The following is a 24300-nucleotide window of genomic DNA, read 5'->3' as shown; positions in this document are numbered from 1 at the left end:
GGAGGAAGGAAAATACAACACGTCTTCCACCGTAGTATACATGTACATGTAGGTCTACACTCTTTGCTGAAGTTGTGGAACTTACATGAATTGGCTTCTTCTTGCGTCACATTCCACAAAATCAGGCAATTTTTCACTTCAAAATAATTGGCGTTTACAATTATGGTTTTGTTGCCATTGTTCAATTTTAAAAACTTAATTTGTTTTGGAAGAAGTATGAGCTGGTCTTTAATGTGAGACAATTTTTTTTGCAAAATTTACAATGTGCTTAGTGTCAACAGCCACATCTGACGCGATTTGTGCAGTAAAAATATCAAGATCAATGAAATTGGCTCAAAGTACACAGGTGAAGATCTGTGTGTTTGTTTTCGTACCATTTGATGGCGCCGAGGCTGATAGTTTGCATTTTGACAAGGTGTTGAAGTAGTTTTCAGTAATTTTTAATTGGATCCTCATAGTTTGTGCACATTTATCCAGGCCCCTACGGAGTCAAGGAAGGCGATTGCCTCTATGAAATGCACAGTATATATTTACAATTCCCTCATAGGGTCCCCTTTACCAAAGAGAAAATGCCTTGGTGCCCTTGCCCTTTCAAAAAATAAGCATTATAGGCATGTCCATCCTCCACGGATTGATAGTTTTTTGCTGAAACCTGTTTATCACTGTAATGACCTCCATGCCTCAATCAAGTGGAGGTTTTGTGTAACAAGTACATGTAGGTTCCAATCAATTAATTCTGAACAACACAAGTACATATCAACACAAGTACATGTACATATCCTTCAATCAAGGCTGTGCTTGCAGATGCTTACAGTGGATACCCTCATTATGCAATCAGACTCCCAGAGCTAGAATAGTTTGTGTTGACATGTTGACCCTGTGAGGTAAAGTGACAGACCCCTACCCCTGGGAGAGTAGTGTTGTGGGTGTCTACATACCTTTAAAGGACTTTGTTGTAACAACAGCTGATGCTACAACAACCATGTGTTGATGGATCCAATGGTGGGGTCCTAGGGTCCAGACAACTTTAAAGGCAGTGGACACTATTAGTAATTACTCAAAATAATTATTAGCATAAAACCTCACTTCACTTGGTAACAAGTAATGGGGAGAGGTTGGTAGTAAAAAACATTGTGAGAAACGGCTCCCTCTGAAGTGGTGTAGTTTTCAAGAAAGAAGTTATTTTCCACGAATTTGATTTCAAAACCTCAGATTTAGAATTTGAGGTCATGAAATCAAGCATCTGACACCATGCAACTTCTTGTGACTAGGGTGTTTTTTCTTTCATTATTATCTCGCAACTTGACGACCAATTGAGCTCAAGTTTTCACAGGTTTGTTATTTTATGCATACACAATGTATGTTGAGATACACTGTGAGAAGACTGGTCTTTGACAATTACCAATAGTGTCCAGTGTCTTTAAAGGTACTGGTACAGGATTTGTTTAAGGAGGGATAAAATACATTTATTGCTTTAAAACTGCAAGCTTACTCATTTGTCTTATGGATTTTCCCCTAAATTCAAGCAATGTTTACCACTACACTGTACGTTGGCTGCACAGTTATACACATGTACATTGTAGGCTACATGTATATGTTTTTTTTTTTATTGAAGTGAAGACAACATGAAGACATGTGAGCTGGACTTCTTTATTCCAGCAATGGCTACATGTACATGGTGTACAGTTAATGTAGGCACACAGTGGGTTTTTTTCTCCAAGTAAAACAAATTTAAAACATGGACTTCCAAATGTTTCTCTCAATAGCAACATGAATCATGGATGTATTTAAGGTAGCGTCTTTAAGTGTTGGAAAGTGCCATCCTCATCCGGTGTGTCAGTGTTATTAAAAGACACTATGACATTGGGCATAAGTCCAAAAAGCATTTTGTCAATCTTTTTTAGATCTCCAGATTGGCGAATCTCCAGGAAGTAACATCCACATCCCTTGGAGGTTTCCAGAATGTTTGTTTATAATACATTTTTTGTTTAAAGGCACTGGACACTATTGGTAACAAAAAAATTGTTGACATCAAAACTTGCTTGGTAATGAGCAATGGAGAGGCAGCGCTGTTGATGAAACATTGTGAGAAACGGCTCCCTCTGAAGTAACGTAGTTTCTTAGAAAGAGGTTATTTCTTACTGAAATGTTAAAACACGTCAGGCCTGAAGCCTTTTTTATCTGAAATCCACAAAGTTTGTGCAACAAGGGTGTTTTTTTTTATTCATTGATTTGTTGCACTGCTTTGATGACCAGTTTTAGCCCAAGTTTTGACATGTTTGTTAATTGTTATTTAATTTATGTTCAAATACACCAAGTGAGAATACTGATCTTTTACAATAGGAGACTTTCCAACGCTAGGAGGCAGCAGACATACCGGGTAAATTTCCATTGTTTACGTAGTTCTGAACATGCGCATAATTCTGAGAACAATGGATTTACCCGGTAAGTCTGCTGCCCTCTATCGTCCCAGAAAGTCTCCCATTGGTGCCTTTAAACCTAAAGTACAGTGCTTATATCAAGGAAATTGGCTCAAAGTGCACAGGCTGAAGATCTGTGTGTTTTATTTCCTACCATTGATGGCGCCGAGGTTGTCGTTTGCATTTTGACATATTGTTCAATCTTGAAGTAGTTTTCAGTAATTGTGAATTGGATTCTTATAGTTTGTACACATTTATCTAAATAGAAGGCTCTACACACACCTAGTTATTTCTCTTTTGTTTGTGAATGTTTCAGTGTCTTGAGCTCCACTAAGTGTCGGATTTGATCGCTGTAAGGCACCAATATTACTATGTTGTTGTACTTCTAACAGGCTTTTCTCCAGAAGAGTAGACGATCAGAGCATACTGATCGAAACTTTCAAGTTGAAACCAACAGTTCCTTTCCGTACCACCCCAACTCATTTAGAGATTATCGTTATACTGGTGTTACCGCGAACCTTACAAGGCCTCTATCATAATTTCCACCTTGCCAAGTTTCAAATCCTACTTTAACAGGACACAAAAAGTCTTAAAGGACCCAACCCTATTTTAACACATTGTGAGGATGTTGCATTTGCTAAATGCACGTGTCACCCATCCATAATGCCACTTGTTTAAACATTGTAGGCAGCCTGTGGGAAGAGAGTTTTAGAATCATTTGTTTGTGTTTGCCTCATTTTGTGTTTTTACGGAGGCTGTTCGTTTCCGAAGGAAAACATTGACTCTTTGCTTTCGCGTTAATCTGAGTAATGTTTTAGAGCGCATCTTTTTAGCCTTGTCTGTTTTTTGTTTGTTTTTTTATTAAAATTTTCCGTAGGTACTGTGTGAACAGAGATCCAACATTGTCAAAATGGCATGTTGTAGTTTCCACTCATCCCCAAATCCAGGTTTGGCCAGCCGGATTTTTGTTGAAAATTACTCCCAATTTTTTCCAATTTAATTTGTTTCACATAATAGTGCTGCAAGTTAACAAATTTAAATCTAAGTTCAGGTCAGATCTGCCAAGAAAACAGATGTACTTGTTTCATTAGCGATTTGTTAAAAAAACTTATTGATTTTTCTTTTTTTCTTATTCTTTTTAGACATGAAGCAGAGTTTTACTAAAAGGTATCAAAAGCAGAGACTTCCAGTGATGATGCAGCAGAATGTCGTAAAAGGTAACAGTAATCTCCAAAATTGATGATCTCATTTTACTCAGAGCTCTGCTAATTGATTTTCTGGCGTTGGCCATGCCAAGATCTGATGACTAATTTTTTCGTCCATACTTTTATGGGGCAATTAAGGTCCGGATAAAAAATTAAGTTTAACCAAAGATCCAGGCTGCAAATTTGTTCAGCAAATTATGTGATTTATTTTTTGAAGTGTAAGATATGCCATCTCTGAGAGCAAACATTATGCTGATGTGGTGTCTAGTCATTTTTCTTGTAATACAAACAATGACCAGGGCCAAACTTTAGAGAGCGGTTTAACGACCAATTTTGTTCTTACTGCACAAGTTTCCATTTCATACAAGTAGCTCTGCTAACCATAAGCACATGAAAAGCATGCTAACAATCCGGTGCTCAATACTGTATGCAAATGAATGACGCTACAAAGGCAAATTCATGGTGAATGCGCAAGCTGGCCACCTAATTTTCTTGCTGACAGTGACATGTATGGGTGTGAAATTGCAACTTTTCCCGCTATTGTTAGCCTGAAAGTTTGCTTATTGTAAAGTAAAAGCAGTGCTATGAAATGAGAGCTGAAGAAAATAGTCATTAAAAGTGTTCTGCTAAACAAAATTAAGCAGGAAAACAGTCACATCTATGTGACTTGCTATTTTGGCTGGTAAACACACCCTGGTACAAATCATTTGTTTGTACTTGGCTACTTTTTTGATTTGCGTCACTGTTGGAATATTTTTCTGACAACATTTTTTAGTAAAAGTGATGTCAATGGGTCTGCATGCAATTGACCAGCTAAGATGATGAATTTGTTGAACCCCAAATGGTGGTAATGATACTTTTATTTTATTGTACCATTGTAACCACTCTAATTGTTCATCAACCACTATTTTTACCATGTTCATACTGGACTATATGGGATTCAACCACTATTTTTACCATGTTCATACTGGACTATATGGGATTCAACCACTATTTTTACCATGTTCATACTGGACTATATGGGATTCAACCACTATTTTTACCATGTTCATACTGGACTATATGGGATTCAACCACTATTTTTACCATGTTCATACTGGACTATATGGGATTCAACCACTATTTTTACCATGTTCATACTGGACGTTATGGGATTGGAGGCATTTCATGTGAGGTATCACACAATATTTGGTTTGCTGTAACACCATGTAAATGAATCTACTTGCTAGGTAGATAAATGTCATTTTGAGAACTTGTCTTGCTTTAAACTCTACTACTGCGGAGTAGATTTACGGAATTCAGGAGACTTTTTTTTGTACTTTTCAGTTCTGAAATTGAAAAGAACTGTCATGATTTTGAACTACTGCCATAATTGGCTGGACTTCTACTTTTAAGCTTAGTGGATCGAGGTGACTTCTCGTTATAAACTTCACTTGGAATGAGTTCTTAATTGGTTCCAACGTTTCGACAAGCTTACTCTAATCATCGTTAGGCGATACTGAAAATCAAAATAAAATTTATTTGGTCCCTACAGAACTTGTAAACAACCACCACACTGTTGCTTTAATTCCTCTGTCAACGTCACTTAGATGTATTCTATAGCTGTGAGCCATGCTTATTTAGAAAAATAACCATTTTGAAAAAAATAATCTTGGTTGGCAGCACATTCCCACTGTGTCCATATCAAGGGTTATAGGCCTTGTCAATACCTTGTTGTTGTCAAATAACTCTTTGACGCCATACCAACTCAATCTTTTGTAACAACAACTCCCCAAATTCCAGTAATTCCAAAGACTCATTGGTCCAGTAATTATTTCCTCTCCCATTGCAATATAATATCCATACATGTGCTGTCTATTAGAGAGAAAAATAACACTGCAGTGCCCCATCAAGGCCAGTCAATGTGTGATATTATATCAACACTACAGGATTCAATTGCTTTCAACGCGCTGTCAATCTTTTTTAAAGGCAATTTTTAAACGTATTTTTCTGTGCTTTTTTTACAATCTGTTTGGAAAAGGAAAATTTTGGGAACAAATTTTTTCAAAAAATCATCAATACAAATCTTTCTCCTCGTTTGATGTACTTTATCAATCTTCTCTCTTTAATCCCAAATATAAACAAACGTAATTGAGGCTAGGGGAAAAATAGTATGGATTCTTTTAGCTGTCGGGAAATTGTGAAAGTATGATTGCTGTACACACAGGGTCTAGACAGAGTTTGTAGCAGCTTGGTTAAAGGGCAAGGTACGCATTTGGAAATTACTCAAAACAAATATTAACTTAAAAACTGACTTGCTAATGAGCACTGGAGAGCTGTTGATGGTATAAACAAGTGTGAGAAACGGCTCCCTCGGATTTTGAGAAAGAAGTAATTTCTCACTAAAATAATAACAGACTTGTTATCACACAAATTCGTCCAACAAGGGTGCTGTTTTTCTCATAATTTTCTCGCAACTTCGATGACCAATTTTGCTCAAATTTTCACTGGCTTGTTATTTTACGCTTATGTAGGGATACACCAAGTGAGAAGACTGGTCTTTGACAACTACCAAACATGTACCTATCCTTTAAGCAAAACAAAATTATGCTAACCAGAATAAGGTTACCAGTCAAAATACCATATCCCGTGTAAATTTGCGCCTGGTATACTGCTTATTTCTGCTAAGCACAAACGTTCTAAGCGGATGAAATTGGGCCCAGGGCGTTAAAGGCCCTCGCCGCCTCCGTGTAAGTTCAAGTCAAACTTTGTAAAAGTAATGTCAAGAAAGGCTTGTAAACCAGTAAGCTGATCCTCTTTGGCTTAAATAGGGTGCAACGTTAAGTAAGACCTGTGTAAGGATCTACATGTGTAGACTTAACCATAAGCTCTGAACTTTCCAGACTTTCCTCTTTAACTGTCCTCCTGCTTTATCTGAAAGGAACAATTTCTTGATAGTTAAAGGCACTGAGCACTATTGGAAATTGTCAATTACTAGCCTTCACTGTTGGTGTTTCTCAACATATGCATAAAATAACAAACCTGTGAAAATTTGAGCTCAATCGGTCATCGAACTTGCAAGATAATAATGAAAGAAAAAAACACCCTTGTCACACAAAGTTGTGTGCGTGTAGGTGGTTGATTTCGTGACCTCAAGTTCTAAATCTCAAAATCAAATTTGTGGAAAGTTACCTCTTTCTTAAAAACTATGTCACTTCAGAGGGAGCCGTTTCTCACAATGTTTTATATTATATAACTGACGTACAGATCCTTGTCATTTGATTGATGGAACTTACTTCACGTGACATTCACTATCACTCCCATCCGCACCGGCGAACAAAAAAACCTATTCGCCCATGGGAATAGCATTTCCCATTCAACACTTAGGATCATCCTTGTTCCCAATGTTTTTGAGCAGTACAGCGTCGCCGCGCCGCTGCTAAAACAAAGGAGTACCTGTGCAAAAGGTTGTGATCCGTGTCAGTTATTTAAAACAAATATTAAGTGGCTTTAATTCGTGGAATGGAAGGAATATTATCGCTCGGTAAAACTTGGACCTTTCCATTTCATTCGGCTTCGCCACGTGAAATGGAACAGTCTAAATTTACCTTGCGATAATATTCCTCCCATTCCACTCTGAGCCACTCAATGTTTGTATACTATCAACCTCTCCCCATTACTTGTCACGAAGAGAGGTTTTATGCTAATGATTATTTTGAGTAATTACCAATAGTGTTCACTGCCTTTAAAGACACTGGACACTATTGGTAATTGTCACAGACCAGTCTTCTCACTTGGTGTATCTCAACATATACATAAAATAACAAACCTGGGAAAATTTGAGCTCAATCGGTCGTCGAAGTTGCGAGATAATAATGAAAGAAAAAACACCCTTGTCACACAAAGTTGTGTGCTTTTAAGTTCTAAACTTGAGGTCTCGAAATCAAATTCGTGAAAAAATACTTCTTTCTCAAAAACTATGTCACTTCAGAGGGAGCCGTTTCTCACAATGTTTTATACCATCAACCTCTCCCCATTACTCATTACCAAGTAAAGTTTTATGCTAATAATTATTTTGAGTAATTACCAATAGTGTTCACTGTCTTTAAAGGCACAGGGGTGGATTTCACAAAGGTAGTCCTAACTTAGGACTAGTCCTAGGCAATGCTAAGAGATAGGACCAGTCCTAAGTTAGGACCAGTAACTCATCCTAACTTAGGACTGGTCCTATCTCTTAGCATTGCCTAGGACTAGTCCTACATAAGTTAGGACTACCTTTGTGAAATCCACCCCTGGCCTGGCTGGACACCTTTGGTACATAATAAGTCAAAGCCAGTATTCTCACTTGGTTAATCCCAAATGCATTTAAGATAACATATCTGTGAACCTTTTGACTCAATTGGTCCTCAAAGTTGCAAGAAAATTGAAGGGAGAAAAACCCTTGTTGCACAAATTTGTGTGCTTTCAGATGTAATAAAAGGCTTCAGGTCTGAATTGGAGACCTCAGCTGTGGTCCCGATTTCAGATATTTTAGTGAGAAATTACCTCTTTCTCAAAAACTATGTTACAGAGGGAGCCGTTTCTCACAATATTGTATACTATCAACAGCTCTCTGTTGCTTGTACCAAGTAAGTTTTTATGCTAAAAATTATTTTGATTAGTAACCAATAGTGTCCAATGCCTTTAGGAAGCTGACCAGATAGGGGTATTGATTGGGGTTTAGGGGTGTAGGATGGACACAATGTCAAGGGTAGAGGGGAGGCGGGAGGAGGGCGGGTCTTTGGGTGCATTCTTTCACAAATGAAGCGACCCCCAAACTAATCTCTTTCGGGGACGTAGTTCCCCTCCTTAAGGATTTCCACACTGGGCCCAATTTCCACCTTTAATCCTGGGCGGTAAAAGTTGAGTGTTTTAAAGTGCTTGTAATGGGATGAGATTGCATGGAAGAAGACTGGCTTGAGGAGGTGTTGTCATGAAACTCTCCAATAGGCCTACTGTACTCACTGATATTTCTCTTCAAACTGTACTCTGTGTTAAGGCTGGATTTCAATCATGAACGATTTGATGTGTAAGTACAATATCTAACTTCGTGAGCATCTTTATTACCGTCTTTGAATAATGAACAGACTTTCGGATAAAAAGTACACCTCTTTTTTTCAAGGTTGTTACCAAAGTATGACGACTACCTTAAATGGCAGTGGACACTATTGGTAACTATTCACAATTTTTATTAGCATAAAACCTTACTTGGTAACGAGTAATGAGGCAAGGTTGATAGTATAAAACATTGTGAGAAATGGCTCCCTCTGAAGTGACATAGTTCTGAGAAAGAAGTTATTTTTCCATAAATTTGATTTTGAGACCTCAGAATTAAAATTTGAGGTCTCGAAATTAAGCATCTGAAAGCACACAACTTCCTGTGACAATGGTGTTATTTTCTTTCATAGTCAACTCGCAACTTGACGACAAATTGAGCTCAAATTTTCACAGGTTAGTTATTTAACATGGGTTAAGTTGTTATGGAAGGTATAGTGTTCTTTTATTACTTGTTACCAGATAAAATTCATTAAGTTTTACCATGGTTTGACTTAAATAACAACATTATACATGTATGTGCATGTTGTGTGTGGGTTGTACACTGTATTGACACATGTGTTGTTAGATTTGTATAATGTATTTTGAACATCACATTACAAGTGCGCATTTTGTCAGTCATCCGTGCTCTGTGATCAGAGAGTACCATTTTTTGTATGCATAAAGTATGCATTGCATACATGTAGACTTGGCATTTGCAAATTTGTCAGTACTATTGTGGAACAAGGTCCACATACAGGCAGGTGTACATACTAATGCTAGTTTCCCTTGCTTTGGGAAATTAAAATGCAGTCCATGTACTTGTAGTACATTTAGATTATCCCTTCTCGTATGTGTTCATTGTACAAGGCATAAATTATCTTTTGTGTCCTCGAAAGTTACGATTCAATGCACTTCTTAAATAATCCTATTTTGAACAGTTGCTCTGCAAATTAAATATTTTGCATAAAGGCCTAATACTACAATGTACATCACATCACAAATGTGATAATGTACACAGTCCATCATTTGGAACATTGACATTACAGTGTGGTGTCGAGCTAAATGCCAATTGAGACTGCTGGGTGGCGGTGCTAGACAATAGACATATCTTCAAAGTGTAGTTAACTTTTTATTAGTAATATTAATAAAAGTAATATTAGAGATGTTAAATTTGCTTCGGGGATAAAGTAATATTAACAACATATTATTATTATGTTTATTTTATTTACTCATACACGATTGAGTCCTGAAAAAAAAAATCACAGGCATATTACTCGGGTGGGATTCGAACCCACGACCCTTGCAATTCTAGAGCAGTGTCTTACCAACTAGACTACCGAGGTTGCCCGGTAGCTAGAGGCAGTTCAAATCCAAAAGTGATATTAACAAAAAAAATAGGCATTTGTAATTAACCAAATCAATCTTAACAGATGTTCAAGGCGCAGCAGAGCGACGTAAATAAAACAATACATACATATCCAGTGCAAGTTGATCTAGTGAATGTTAACACCATTTTAAAACAAGATCAATGGGAAATAAATCAGAAACCAAGAGGGTAACCTCGACCAGGCCCGTAGCATTGAAATGCAAAAGAAAGTTCAGCAAAACCGATCTCTTTATGACTAAAGAATTTTCAATAAAATCAAAATGGTCGTAATCCATCTATCCTGTTTCCTTTTAAATTTGGCCCATTTCCAATTGTGGTAGGACTGTCAGTGAATTTGTTTTCATAGGCCTACTTGTACTTCAAGATCGTCATGGTCTTGTTTTAAAAACAAGGAAGTTCTTTATCAGCCCTTGTGCGTATTTAGTGACATCAAAGATTGAACAATTGAAATCATGTTGCTTATAATAATAAAGTGTGTGTTTCATATCATGCGTGGGACATCCTAAATCTTTTGGTGGGCTCTTCCATTAATTGGTTTTTCCTGCCAATTTCTATGAATAAAAAACAGAGTGCTGTACGAGAATAGAGTTCTATCTCTGAATTTGATCAAACCTTAACTTGTGGGAGAAGTTTTTTTATTTTGTGGGTTTTTAAATTCTTCTGGTGTGTGAGTTTTCACAATGACAACTCTCTCCAGCGGAATATATTTGTTTTGACTTTTTTGTTGTGATGGGGGGGTTGGGCAGTTCATCTGTGAGTCCATGCAGACAATGAACAATTGAGTTTGTTTAGATTAGTTAGTAGTGAACAATGTGTGTTTATTGACATTGTTTACAAAGTTCAAGGGTAGTGGAGTATTGTCCGTTCAGCTGATGGGTCTTTGTGTGTAGCAATGTAATTGGAAAAGCTGTCACAACAAACAGCAGGGGGGTATAGTGAACTAAGTTTTAGCCCTTATTGTATGAACGTACATGAAGTTAGTTTACTATCAATGATGTTGTGAGGGTACACTGTTCACTGTATGCCTCTGATGCCTTCACATTGTAAGCTACACGTACAAGATACACTATAGGGCAAAAGAGATATTTCTTGTATATTTGTACAATTGAAAAGTTGGGGACACAATCATCATTGACACCAAATGTAAGTTCTGTTTGTTTATTAGTTATGATCATAGAGAACAGTTCTGCAATTATTTGGAAGTATATGTTATTTTTCCATGTATCTATTGTATAAAATAAACAACAACAAACTTTAGATGATGTTTTGCTTTTAAATTCATGGGTTTTTTTTTTTGGGGGGGGGAGGTTTATTGAATTTTTCCCCCATGTTTTGGTCGTCAGTTTAGAAAAGTAATTTTCGTTTCCATAAAAATGTGAAGGCGTTTCATTAAGGGAATAAAAGGTTAGCGACGAGTTCTTACACGGCTGTTTTAAGCCGCCAGGGTCGATTGCTGTGTGATAAAGGCCCAAGCCGAAGGCGAGGGTCTTTAACGCACGGCAACGACCCTGCAATGTTTTATATGGACGTTTAAGAACGAGTCACTACTCTGTTATTCCCATTCATGAAATGCCCTTTTGTTAAAAAAAAACATTAAAAAATACAATTTGACAGTTAAAAATTTGAGGTTTGAAATATTTCTTTCAAAAACTTTGTGAAGAGTCTGTTGCGCGAGGGTTGTGTGTGCGCGCGCGCTTAGAAATAGATTACGCGCTGTTACTTATAGCTATGAATTGCATTCCACGTGATAATCTTGCGCGCCTGACACACCGAAGCCAGCCGGTTATAAACACTGATCATTATCAACCGTTTAAACACCCCCATGTGACGCGCTCTCCACCAATATGAGTAGAGACACTGTCTGGGCTATTTATGAATGCATGTTCAGTTGATAAGCTTTTAATTTTAAAAGCAAACATTCTGTCACTCAATCACTTGCATCTTTATGAGGAATCCTTTGAAGCAACTTCTTAAAGTAAACCCCCTGACCCCAACTACAACCACCACAACCCTTTGATTTAATTAAAGCACAACTTTAATCTAAGATTTGTTATCTTTGACTTCACACTAAGCTCCCATTTATCTTAGACTATACTACACTGTGCAAACAAGTGGCATACATGGGTGAAGCCCCAACCTGTATGAAAGAACACACAGATGGCAGACAGCATATCATAAAATGGGTGTTTACAATAATTATATATAATGTACAGTTGTCACAGATGTTGTGTCTGAAGGCAAGTTGTTGCTAGCATTCCCATACAACCCCCCCCCCCCCAACCCAATAATCCTGCATTGCTGTAACAAATTAATGTGTCATTTAAGTCAACAACATTATCATTGCAGGGGAACTAAACATAACATACTTTATAGTCTTATTACCTCAGTGGTATTTTCCCCCCAGTCTACCATTCTTGACCTTTGCCTTTTATGCTGAGGTATCAACTTCAATATTGACAAGCGCTGTTATGGCTACATGTGTTTTGTTTACTCTGAAGTTTTCCATCAGCTTATCAGGGTTACAAGTAAACATGTCAATTGGATTTAGGTTTAACTGTCACTGTACAGATAATGGAAAAGAGATGGTTTTATTATTTTTTTATTTTTATGGAGATCATCAGGATGTTGATTGTTTAGTTATGACGTATTATCAACAATTATATCCAAGGGTAAATGGGTTAGACACTTATCTATCATAAGACATCCTGGATGAGTACGACTTATTATCAACATTTAGTCAGATTCAATGAATCGGCATTTCAGCAGAAATTTTCCAACTGAGCAGATGTTTGTGCTTTGACTTCAGTTCTGACAGTTTGGTGGAAACATTCGGTTGTACTGCAGTTGTTCATATCTGGTAGGATTGGGCTTTCTGGTTGAAAGGAACTGGACACAATTGGTAACTACTCAAAATAATTATTATAAAAACTTACTTGGTAATGAGCCAAGGAAAGCTGTTGATAACTAGTGTAAAATATTGTTAGAAACAGCTCCCTCTGAAATAACGTAGTTTTTAAGAAAGAGGTAATTTCTCATATATTAAACAACTTCAAGACAAGCCTTAATTATAAGTCATCTGAAAGCACACAAATTTGTGCAACGAGGTGTTATTTCCTTTTATTATTCTCTTGCAACTGCGATGACCAACTGGGTCAAAATGGTCACAGATTTTTGTATTTTATGCGTATGTAGAGATACACCAAGTGAAAATACTGGTCTTTGACAATTACCAAATGTGTCCAGTGCCTTTAGACACCAGTGGATCCCCATTAAACTGTCAACTACACAAGTGGAGTATGAGGCTGTGTTTGTTTTACCTGTACATATGTAGGTCTTCCCTAAGTGTAGGCACTGTATGTACACGCCTACACATATCTATAGTTGGGCAGTTTAGCTTTGGAATATTATTTCGAGGAATTATGCCTTTGATGATGTGGAGTTTAGTACACAGTGAGACTGTGTCATGACAACAAATAGCTGGCTACACAACAGGGCCGCTCACAGATTTATCCTTTGAATTAAGTACTATAGGTAGAACAACAAGTAATTTTGTTGAAATTTTCAAAACATGCCTCTACCTTTATTTCATGTAAGTTTAACCCTTTATCTTCCAGTACGCGCTAATCCACCAATCAGGTGCTCGAAATGGAGGGTGGTATAAAAATCTATATACTACTTCCAGTGTTTTTATTGCACAGTGCGTATTGTGAGTGTCAATGCGTCACCCTCCGCATACGGACAGTGCAAAAATTTACCTTCTATACTTTGTGCGCGTGCATGCTGTTCGTCACAAAATAACGTTTTGAAACTTTGCACGTTGCACGTAAGACTGGAAAATAAATTTGTTATAACATGCGCGCTCGTAGAATTTGATAAAATATAGCGCGTCTGTGTCCCATATTCAACTCTGCCTTGGCCTCGTTGGATATGGGAGGCAGAAGCGCTACATGTATATTTTTCTTGTGTGATAACTTACATGTATAATATCTTCCTCATGACGTATTATACTGTGTGCTAAATAACAAAGGCACCACACAATCCCATCACCTGCATATAGCTGCCATATTATTATTGTTTCCACATTTTGTGCGCTTGGATCGTGTTGCTATAACCTCATTTTATGATATTGTTATTTTTGTGTTGGTTTAGCCTCATTTGGTTTCCACTCAGGAAGTCAGGAAATGTTAATTCTCAGCGCAAATAATGTGGAAGTTATTATTTTGAATATATACAGCCAGCACCTTCTATTTTGCATGTATTCTGCATACAGTGGTTTGTATTTTGGTTTGCAGTAACACCATGTGTATATGTATCTACTTCGCTGGGTAGATAATGTTCTCATGTGCCTTTATCTTGCTATATATTTATTCCCAAAAGAACATAATCGATCCAGCCAGTAGATTACACGTGGTGTTACATGTACCGCAAATTACAAATGTACATTGATACCTCGACATGCAAGCGGCCTTAAATTATATATTTAGTGGTTTCTTTTAATTGTGTTTTGAAAAGTAGTAAAGATTCCCTTTTTCTCTTTTTGTTTTTATAGTGACTTCTGTGCATTCCTGAGAGGGGCAGAGAGAGTATTTCTTTTTGGAAGGATCAGTTACTCGGCGCTTGCCCTTTCCCCACCATGAAAGAGGACACCAAGCCCAGCAACATTGCCTGCTCCTCCTTTGTGCCACACAGGTTCAAAGCAACACAGTGCGGCCGCTGCTTCAAATCGCACGCCCAGCACAGGCAGTTCATGAAGGGGAACAAAAACAACTACGTCAAAATTATGGAACTTCATTCGAACCAAAACGCAGAATCAACATCGGACGAGGACGCAGCATCACAGAAAACTGTTCTGGTGAACGGAAGGAATATTGAAGACAGCGGTGGTGGAATTACAACGGATTACTACACTGCGAAAAATATGATAAAAACAGAACAGACGAGGCAGCAAGTTGATGAAACTGACGCAAAACCACGACGCCATATCACTAAAAAATCCGTCACCCGTAGAAACAGGGAGGCCGTGGCGAGACGATCCGCACGTGAGAATGTTGTGAAGCTAAACATTCCTATTGAACAACCTGAAATAAATGATTTAAGTGTCACAATGGACGTGAACAAAAACAAGGAAAGTAATGGTTATAACTCTGCGTCCGATAACGGAATGTTGGATGATGATAGTGGCGCGATGGACGTGTTTAGAAACAACCAGAACGGGAATCACATTGTGGAAGAAACTCATCAAGATTCCAGTGGCAGCGCCGGTCTGCAGTATCTTAAGGCATTCAGGGCTTCTCGTAAGTCATCTATTCCAGTCCCGAAACATTTGGGAAACAAGGACCCAAGGTATGATGCTGCAAGACTTCAAGAATTTCAAGAAGTTGCAAAGAACCTTCGTCATGTGTCTGATGCGACGGTTGGTTTGTCTGAAATGAATGGAAACCATGAGGCTGTAAGTAGACATGTGTCAGCACCCTGCAGCGATTCTTTAAGTCCAAGACTTAATCAGCAGGATTTGGAGGAACGGCAGAGAATGATGGAAGCCAAGTCTTCAGAGACACTCGCCAATACGGCATTCCAAACCTTTTCCTCTCACGGTAAACATGGTACGTTGCCAAGAAATCTAGGCATGGCCGTTTCTAGACCATCACTGCTGCAGGGAGGCAGCAAACACCAACGGCAAACGTCGGATCCTGATATCTACCAGTCAACCGAACGAGAGGAGATTCAGGTGGTTACAATGCCTTCGACAGAATCGCCCAACAGTCGGCAGGTGTCGTCCAAGAAACAGGTTGTCACCAGCAAGATCAGCTCGGAGATATTCTTTGGTGCCAGCGGAGACTCAAAGCTGAAAAGCCCAAAGGTCACTGCTAATTCAGAATCCTCCTTTCAGTCCTTCTTGGATCTGACTGACAAACCTGTGGTGATTGTTGCTGCCGATGGGAGTGTATCTCACTACAGAGGCTCTGCAGAGACTTCTTCTGAGAGCCTTGAAGACCGACGAGGGAAAAGGCCCTCTAATTTGAAGAATCTTGCCAAACCCTACAAGGTTGTGGATGTATCGCAAAAACCTCCAGTACTCTCGCCAGAAGAGTCCTCTGTCTCCCCACAGCTGCCCATGAGCCCATCACCAAGGTATAGGTCACACGAAGAGGACTTGAACATCCAATTGGGGCAGTCGCCAGTTTCCGATGTCAAAATGAGATCTAAAGACCCCCTCGGAAAGTTCCCCAAAAGAAACGTTGTTCTTGTGGATGGAATTTATTCCGTGAAAGACGGTGTGCAGTTTAGTTCGGAAGACGCATCTGTAACACAAACAGAACACAAGGACATCTTATCTCCTCTGAGCAACGATGGTGATTCGACGCTGTCTTTCCCGATTCTCCTGTCCGAAAGTGAATCATCCGATCTCGGCGATAAGAGGCGAAACTCAAATTCGTCAAACTACAAAGTCCCTATTTTCATCGGCCATAAGAACTACGATAATGTTGGGACAGTGCTGTCAGACAGGGTTCTTTCCTCGAGTGATCTATCGAAGGATAAATCAAAACCAAACGGAGGTGAATACTTGACTCCGATGCCTCAAAAGAAAGAAAACGATAAAGAGACGCCACCTGTGCCGCCAGTCAGAACAAGCTCTGAAATCCAAGAACACGCAACCGATAAAACATCAGCCTCAAGTACACCAAAGAAATATCCTAAAAAACCAAGAAGAATTCCCGGTAACAAAGAACCAAATTCGAACAACTCACAGTCAAGCTCAGATTCCCGCTGGCGGTCGAAGACACATCCACTGCCGGTCGATCCCATTTACGCAAAGATTAATTTGGAAACTAAGAAGTCCAACTCCTCTGTCACCAGGTCAAACACTGACGTTGGTAGATCTAAGCAGAAGCGTTTGGCCCCATTGCCTCCTAACGGTGAAAGTCAAGATAACGTTAACTCTGTACCAGATAGCCTCCCCCGTGGTACTCCACCACCACCCCCAGGTCGAGGCTCTCCTGATGTATCTCCAAGTAAACCGGGGAAGCCTCTAGCTCCTTCACCACCAACAGAAGGCTACCTCGGTATCATTTATGAGTCACTGAGCGGAGACCCTATTCGTACAGGTACAATAACCACTCCAGCCGTCTCAATGAGTCCATCTAAGCCACATCCAGTACCTGCTAATAGAGTCCAAACCCCTACCAAACAAGAATCTGGTGCTACACACGGTAGAGCCCTGTCGCCACACAGACGAACATCCACCAAGCCAAAAGGACAAACCCCTACAAAAGAGCCAAAATCCATGACTGAATCCAAGGTGCTTACCTCGCCTCCTAGAGAAGTTACCTCTCCACTCAGAGCAATGTCTCCTCCAATTCCCTGTAGTCCAAATGGAGTTGCCCTCTTACCCGACAGCTCTCCATTCCAAGGCAGTCCAAACGGTAAAGAGTCAAAATCAAAACGCTCAAAGCTACCTTGGAAACGGAAAAAGAGACGAGACGATCGCGGAAGTCCAGAGAGGGAGTTTGACTCAACGCAGGTCGAGAAGTGGCTGGAGAAGGTCCATCAACAGAACATGGAAGAAGACGCGCAGCGGCACTCCATGGACCGTCTGGATGTTATCAATGCCTACCGTGGTGAATCGACTGCCTTCATCAACCAGTTTGATCTTCAGACTCCAAGCTTAAGCACCTCACCAGAGCAAACTGGTGAAGACTCGGACGGCTCGGGTATCAAGTCTCATCACAACTTGTCCAGTAAACGAAGAGCTCCCAAGCCGCCCTCTGGGGGAAGGCCAGCAAGTTGGATGGAAGGGACTCAAGATTCTTCCCTTGTAGGTTCAACAGAAAATGTTCATGTCCTGAAGAAGTCTTACTCCTTGTCACCCCAAAGTAGGAGGAGAGTTAATGACAGCAACAATTTGGTACAATATGAAAATATTGGTAAGTACACAGTGATTCTGGTTTCCACCTTTTCTTCACCTTTTATTTCTTTTGCACTTTGCCTGGACGTAACTTTTGCATCAAATTCAAATGAATGAGGCACACTTAAAAGGGAGGATTTCTATGGGGAAAAAGAGAAGGCAAAGACAAAAAAGTATTAGTCATTTCCTTTTTGGACTTTCAGACCATGGGGTTGAATGGTCTGGAGAATCCTTATCCACAGATGAACAGTCTCTCTGTGGTGCTGTAGTTTGTGACAGTCTTGAAGTAAAACGTATTTTTAAAATATTCTATGTATGTATTTAACTTTTTGTTTTCCTTTTTTATCAAGACATTTGTGCATCAGAAAGGAGTTTACAGATGAATAACATTTGTATTGAATTTTTTTCCAGGTGTTCTGAGAAAGAAAAAGAGCGCACCACCAAAGCCCGAGCGTCGGCGCCGCAACATGACCACAGGCTTTGAGGATCTACACTCACAAAGACAATCACTTTCCATGGAACTGCCAACCCTGACGCGACAAGCGTCCTCAGACCCTGACCTAACGTCTACCATATACGAGACTCTTATCCGTGATCAGCCGAGTACCTCATCAGGTGTTCCGCTCAAGTCAGCTCTGAAGAGTCCTGGATCCTTCGAAACAAAGACAGACGCCGACGCCAACGCTCATCCAAAGCGACCCGTTCGGATCATTGCTCCTGAAAAGCATGAGCCTGGTCCACAGGAACCTGATTCCGTCAATGTCTACAGCAACATTGAGATAGTGCAAAGAGGACTCGGAGCGTCAAACGCAAAGTCGTCCATTTCGTCAGTGATCTTCACGACTGATGCTGAAACCCAGTGTGCGATTGTTGCACCGGTGGAGACGGCTGTGGTACCGGGAAGTAAGGCGGAGGATCTTGATGCGTTTGAGAGCATCTTCACGATGAACAGAGCAGCACTGACGAGGTTAGCTACTGCAGCACCGCGTTGGGGCAGAGTGAAGTGGGATGACTCAAGCAGAAGACCTTGGGACAACGTGGGCGGGAGTGTGAATCAAGCTTGCTGTACAGTGTCTGGTGGAGCTTTCTTTAGATTCGTCACATTGGAGAAAGAGTCTGAAGCAACTGCTGTCATGGTGAGTGTCATGAATGTAAATTGCACCTTAATAGGGTTTGGGTATTTTTTGTGTGACACAAAACACAAAAGTACACAGATTTACATTAAACTTACACAATTTAAAGGGAAGGTACACGTTTGGTAGTTACTCAAAACAAACATGAACTTAAAAACTGACTTGGTAACGAGCATTGGAGAGCTGTAGATAGTATAAAACATTGTGGGAAACAACTCCCTCTAAAGTAACGTAGTTTTTGAGAAAGGGGTAATTTCTCACTAACATAATAAAAGACTTCTAGCTAGAAGTCTTTTATTCCTATCCGAAAGCACACAAATTCGTCCAACAAGGGTGTTTTTTCTTTCATCATTTTCTCGCAACTTTGATGAACGATTGAGCCCAAATTTTCACAGGCTTGTTATTTTATGCTTATGATGGGATACACCAAGGGAGAAGACTGGTCTTTGACAGTTCCCAAACGTGTACCTTCCCTTTAAAGATAATGCTAGTAGAAGAAAGCTTTCCTGAAAATATTACTTGCTGCAAAGGTGCTGAAGTTTTTGTAAAATGAGTAAAAAAATTCACAAAATTATTTTTGTCTCAGTGAAAAAAAAATTATTTTATCATGTACTGATTCGCGCAACTCTCCTAAAAACGATGATCTGTGATTTTCACTATTTGTTTAACTCAAAAAATGTGAGATTTAATTAAGCTGAGACTTCTACAGGTAAATTACATTCTGTACATCTCTATTCACAGTGAGTAGAGATTTATGTCATGGCCAAAAACTTGATCACAGATGTATCAAACCCTTTAAATGCAAAGTATACATTTGTTTTTGTTTACCATTCAATTGTTTTCATCTAAAATGTGATCTATGTATTGAAATCAAACTAACGTGTGAAAATTTCATTCCAAAATGCTTGTCGCTTATTTGAGATATCCATATTGATATGTCCACGCAGGAAGAATAATCCTTCATAGTAATACACAATCTGCGAAAGGTAATTGACAGTAACACTTCTCAGATTTAATAGATGATAAATTTGCATCGGGGATAAAGAATAAATTTGCATCGGGGATAAAGAATATTAATTTTTGTTTTTTTTACCCGTATACACAGATGTGTGTATCACAAATTTTGACATAAAAACTGATAACTTTCGTACACATCCAGGCTTACGTAAAGCTGAAATAGGCTTCTATTCAAAAGTTTGTATTGCCATTAATTTTAAGAGTCTGAGTGATAACCTCACCTTTAAACGATAAACTTCGCCATTTTCTTTTATTAATTAAACCCCAACCATTTTATCTCAACCCTTGATTATTTTCTTATCTCAATCTTTTAGATTGGTACGGACACCAACAGAGCATTAGACCTTCTTCATATAGCCCAGTGCAGTCAGGCCATCTCACCACATCCCAACATCTTCAACATATCCCATGCATCTCTCGAGTCCATCCCCTCTCAAATGCTCCAAACCACAAACGGCCAATCAAAAGACTCATCCCTAAATAGCAGCCACACAGAGGACAGGATAGAGAGTGCCGTCGTCATGACTGACAGGGTCCCCGTCACCAACGTCATGAGTTACGTGAACCACAACAAAGAGCTTCATGAGTACCTACCGGAGAAGTACGAGCACAGTGTAGCATTGCTCCTTCTGCAGTTACTAAACGGACTCCACCATTTACAGTTACACCGAGTGTGCTTAGCGAGTTTGAAGTTGGAGCATTTACTGCTTGTAGACTCTAGCTTACCCGGAGGCGGGTCTGTATTGGTGATCAATCACGTCATATCTCATCTCCAGTGTGACATTGCCGACGGAAGCTCACCGCCGTCCCATGATATGTACTCCACCCCGTTGAAACTCTCGGAGAAGATCGCCGAGTTCAACCTCGGTATTCTCGTGTATGAGTTCCTCCACCAGCCGAACCCGTTCGCCATCAAGACGAGTTTGATAACGCAGTCGTACGAGCCACAACACTTGCCAGCCATTCCGACGAGATCTAAATACTCCCAGGGACTGACCAAACTCGCCAGAGGGCTTCTGAGAAAGAATCCCTCGGAGCGGCTCACCACGAACCAGGCCATAGGTATGCTGCAGTGCTTACTGTGGGGCCCTCCAGCAGACTTAATGGATGATGTTGACTCACAGGACCAGAACTTACGGAGGTGGTTGGTGACGGAGCAAGCTCGTCAAGTCACGAACGTCTCTTCTTACTGCATTCCTGGCTCAGGTGATAGCGAAGGAGGGTTTGGTCTCACAGACCAACTCCATTGTCAGTTTCTTAGTGACACCTCTGTTCAGGGTCTTCTGGAGAACATGCTAATCCTAAGTCAATGAGCAAGTTGGGGTGTTAACCATAGACCCTTTTAGAATCCACGGCTTGGCTTTTTGCTCCATTCTCTTGTCTGAAGCTCTGAGCACGTACGCAAAGCATGCGCAACTGTCAAAACAACTGCAGGGCTAAGCTTGCCTGAGGTGAATCTGGAGCCGAAGCCATGGTTTTGATAGGGTCCTCCGTAAATGTTCTGTATAAATCACAGATGCGTGGTCTGTGTTTCACTCTTACGCATTTAGTTGATTTATTCTACAAATATGGCAACCTACGTTTTAACGAGGATTCACAGAGAAAAAAGGGTACTGGTCCATAACAAAAAATACTTGCATAGTACCTATAGTGCAATAGTAATCAATCTTAATCTAACTATTTCATTGGCAAAAACTTACCATTTGCCGTTAAACCAACTTTTTTTGTCATTGCACAAAACCCAAACTTAGGAATTAGGTGGGGGGTTGAAGACATCTAATCGAAGGTCAAACATGGTGGTATTTTTTTCCGCAAGATTCTTTGAATAGTGAACATTATTTAGTGGTTCTAAAATGATAAGCTTAAAAAATTAAAAACGGTTATTTATTTATGGACCTTGGAGATATTTCACAAGAATGAACACTTTTCGTCTCGGATGAGTCAATTGCAAATTTATGATATCTAGATTTTCTGGGCATTTGACTTTGTATGAGGTAATTAAACTGCAAGAGTTCTGTCATAAATTTCAGCTGCACCATAATTATCAGATCCTTTACGGTTTGTTTGCCATCACTCAAATGACACATTTCTGTTTCACTCTGCACTACTCAAAGTGGCAGTATGTAAGCATGATCTATTTATAAGTTCATGTAGTTTGGCACTACATGCACGGATTATTTAACACTCTGTACTGGGATGCTTTTAAATAATGCTTTGTGTATTATGGTTCAAACTAGGTCTCCCGAAGTGATCCTTGGCGCGTTCTATTTTCCCGATCAAGGCGAAGCCGAGGAAAAATAGACCTGTCGTCAATTGGAGCATACTGACCAAAATGCTGACCATTAAAATGTATCTGATGGTAACAGTGGAGATGAAGTCCTTTTAATGCTGTGGCCATTTTGGTTGGTTTCCTTGTACATGTAGACTAGGGCCCAATTTCATAGAGTTGCTTCAGCAGCAAATATTGCTAAAAAATTTACGCTAAGCAGAAATGAGCAGGATACCAATTACAAATTAAGCATGTGACATGGTATTTCAGTAGTCACTGTTCTGGTAAGCATACAATGTAAATGTGTTGTGCGTAGCTACTTTCTGTGCTTAAAGACTCTGGACACAATTTGTAATCATCAAAGACCAATCTTTCTCACTTGGTGTATCTCAACATGCATAACATAACAAACCTTGAGCTCAAATTTGAGCTCAGTCAGTCATTGAAGTTGCGAGATAATAATGAAAGAAAAATTACCCTTGTTACACAAAGTTGTGTTCTTTCAGATGCTTGATTTCGAGACCTAAAATTGTAACTCTGAGGTTTCGAAATCAAATTTGTGGCAAATACTTCTTTCTCGAAAACTCCCTCTTTTCAGAGGGAGCCATTTCTCACAATGTTTTATACTATCAACAGCTCCCCATTACTCGTTACCAAGTAAAGGTTTTAGGCTAGTAGTTATTTTGAGTAATTACCAATAGTGTCCACTACGTTTAAGCAGCTCTATGAAATTTGGCCTTTTACTCCATTTGTACTGGTAATAATATAGCCTCATTTTCCCCTAAAGGTTTACACTATCTGACCGTCGGCTCAGGACTGTAAGGTCGATTGATTAGTAGAAGTATGAAATTGCAATTAACGACATTATAGTGGTGAGACGACAAGAATATATCTGACTATTCCAGATAGATCAGACAATCTGATTAGTGGAGGCTTGAGATATTGGAGGAACAGAACCAATCATTGCCGTTGTGACTGTAGTAGTGGAACCAAATCCATTTTTATTTTTTTTGCAAACAAAATAGATCAAACCAACCCCCTTGTGGACCGCATGCCTGGTAACCCATTAAAGGCTACCCTGACCAACAGGAAACTGTGTGTCAAAAAGCAAAAAGCTGACCTCTGATTATGAATCATTTTGTCATGAAATACTCCAGTGACCTTGTAGTTGGGTAAACGTGATTGCTGGGAATCATCATATAGTTTTGTATGTCAATCTTTAGTGAGACTGTGACCTACTTTATGTGCTCCACCCCCCCCCCCCCCTCCCCTTTCGCAAAGCCAGTACGAGGCCGTAGCCGCTAATCTGGGCCCCATTTCAAAGAGCTGCTAAACCATAAGCACACAATAAGGCGTGCTATTCTTTCGGTGCTTACTGTATGAAAATTAATAACGTAACAATGTAAATCCATGATGAATGCTCAAGGTCACCGCCTCTTTTTCTTGATAACATATGAAATCTGCTTACGCTTAAGCAATTTTTTCTGCTACAGTAAGCACAAATAATTGCTTATCGGAGAGCTATGAAACTGTGCCCTATTAGGCAGAAAATGCTGCTGGCAAGAAATGAGTGGGGCACTGATGGCATAGTTAAAACCTCATGAAATGTTGGCTGGTAGCCTGTTTTTGCTAACAGCAGTATTTTTCTATGCTTAGCAAGATTTTTGTGCTTACAGGCTTTATGTGGCCCTGTATGCTCTGATGTAAGACACTTATGTTAAAGTGTATAAGTTACTTTATTAGTTACAGGAAGCCATTGTGGGATTTGTTTAACGTCTTTTTTTGGCTTTCATCTTTTGTCATAAAATTTGTAAAAAAAATTCTTGAAAAATTGTGTTGTTTTTAAAATAAAAAACATATTATTTTCCCTGTCTGTCGTTTGAGGAAATTTGCACCAGAAATTGTACA

At 39.5% G+C, this 24300-nt stretch overlaps 1 protein-coding gene across 4 annotated transcripts in view; it reads left to right on the top strand.

Moving 5' to 3' along the window:
- Nucleotides 1-21921, top strand: part of LOC117287951 (inactive tyrosine-protein kinase PEAK1-like) — a 37912-nt gene extending 15991 nt beyond the window's left edge. For 3 of the 4 annotated variants that reach the window (XM_033768608.1, XM_033768609.1, XM_033768610.1), the window contains exons 2-5: nt 3563-3637; nt 14617-17992; nt 18385-19109; nt 20438-21921. In XM_033768608.1, the coding sequence (XP_033624499.1) occupies nt 14701-17992; nt 18385-19109; nt 20438-21436 (5016 nt within the window). In that variant the 5' untranslated portion in view covers nt 3563-3637; nt 14617-14700 and the 3' untranslated portion in view covers nt 21437-21921. Of the gene's footprint in view, nt 1-3562; nt 3638-12890; nt 12967-14616; nt 17993-18384; nt 19110-20437 lie in introns of those variants that run through there. The other variant, XM_033768611.1, reaches the window with a different exon arrangement.
- The last annotated feature ends 2379 nt before the right edge of the window (nt 21922-24300 follow it).

The sequence above is a fragment of the Asterias rubens genome, chromosome 3 (genome assembly GCF_902459465.1).
Source record: "Asterias rubens chromosome 3, eAstRub1.3, whole genome shotgun sequence".
Classification (NCBI taxonomy): domain Eukaryota; kingdom Metazoa; phylum Echinodermata; class Asteroidea; order Forcipulatida; family Asteriidae; genus Asterias; species Asterias rubens.
This window is presented reverse-complemented; position numbering and strand designations above follow the sequence as displayed.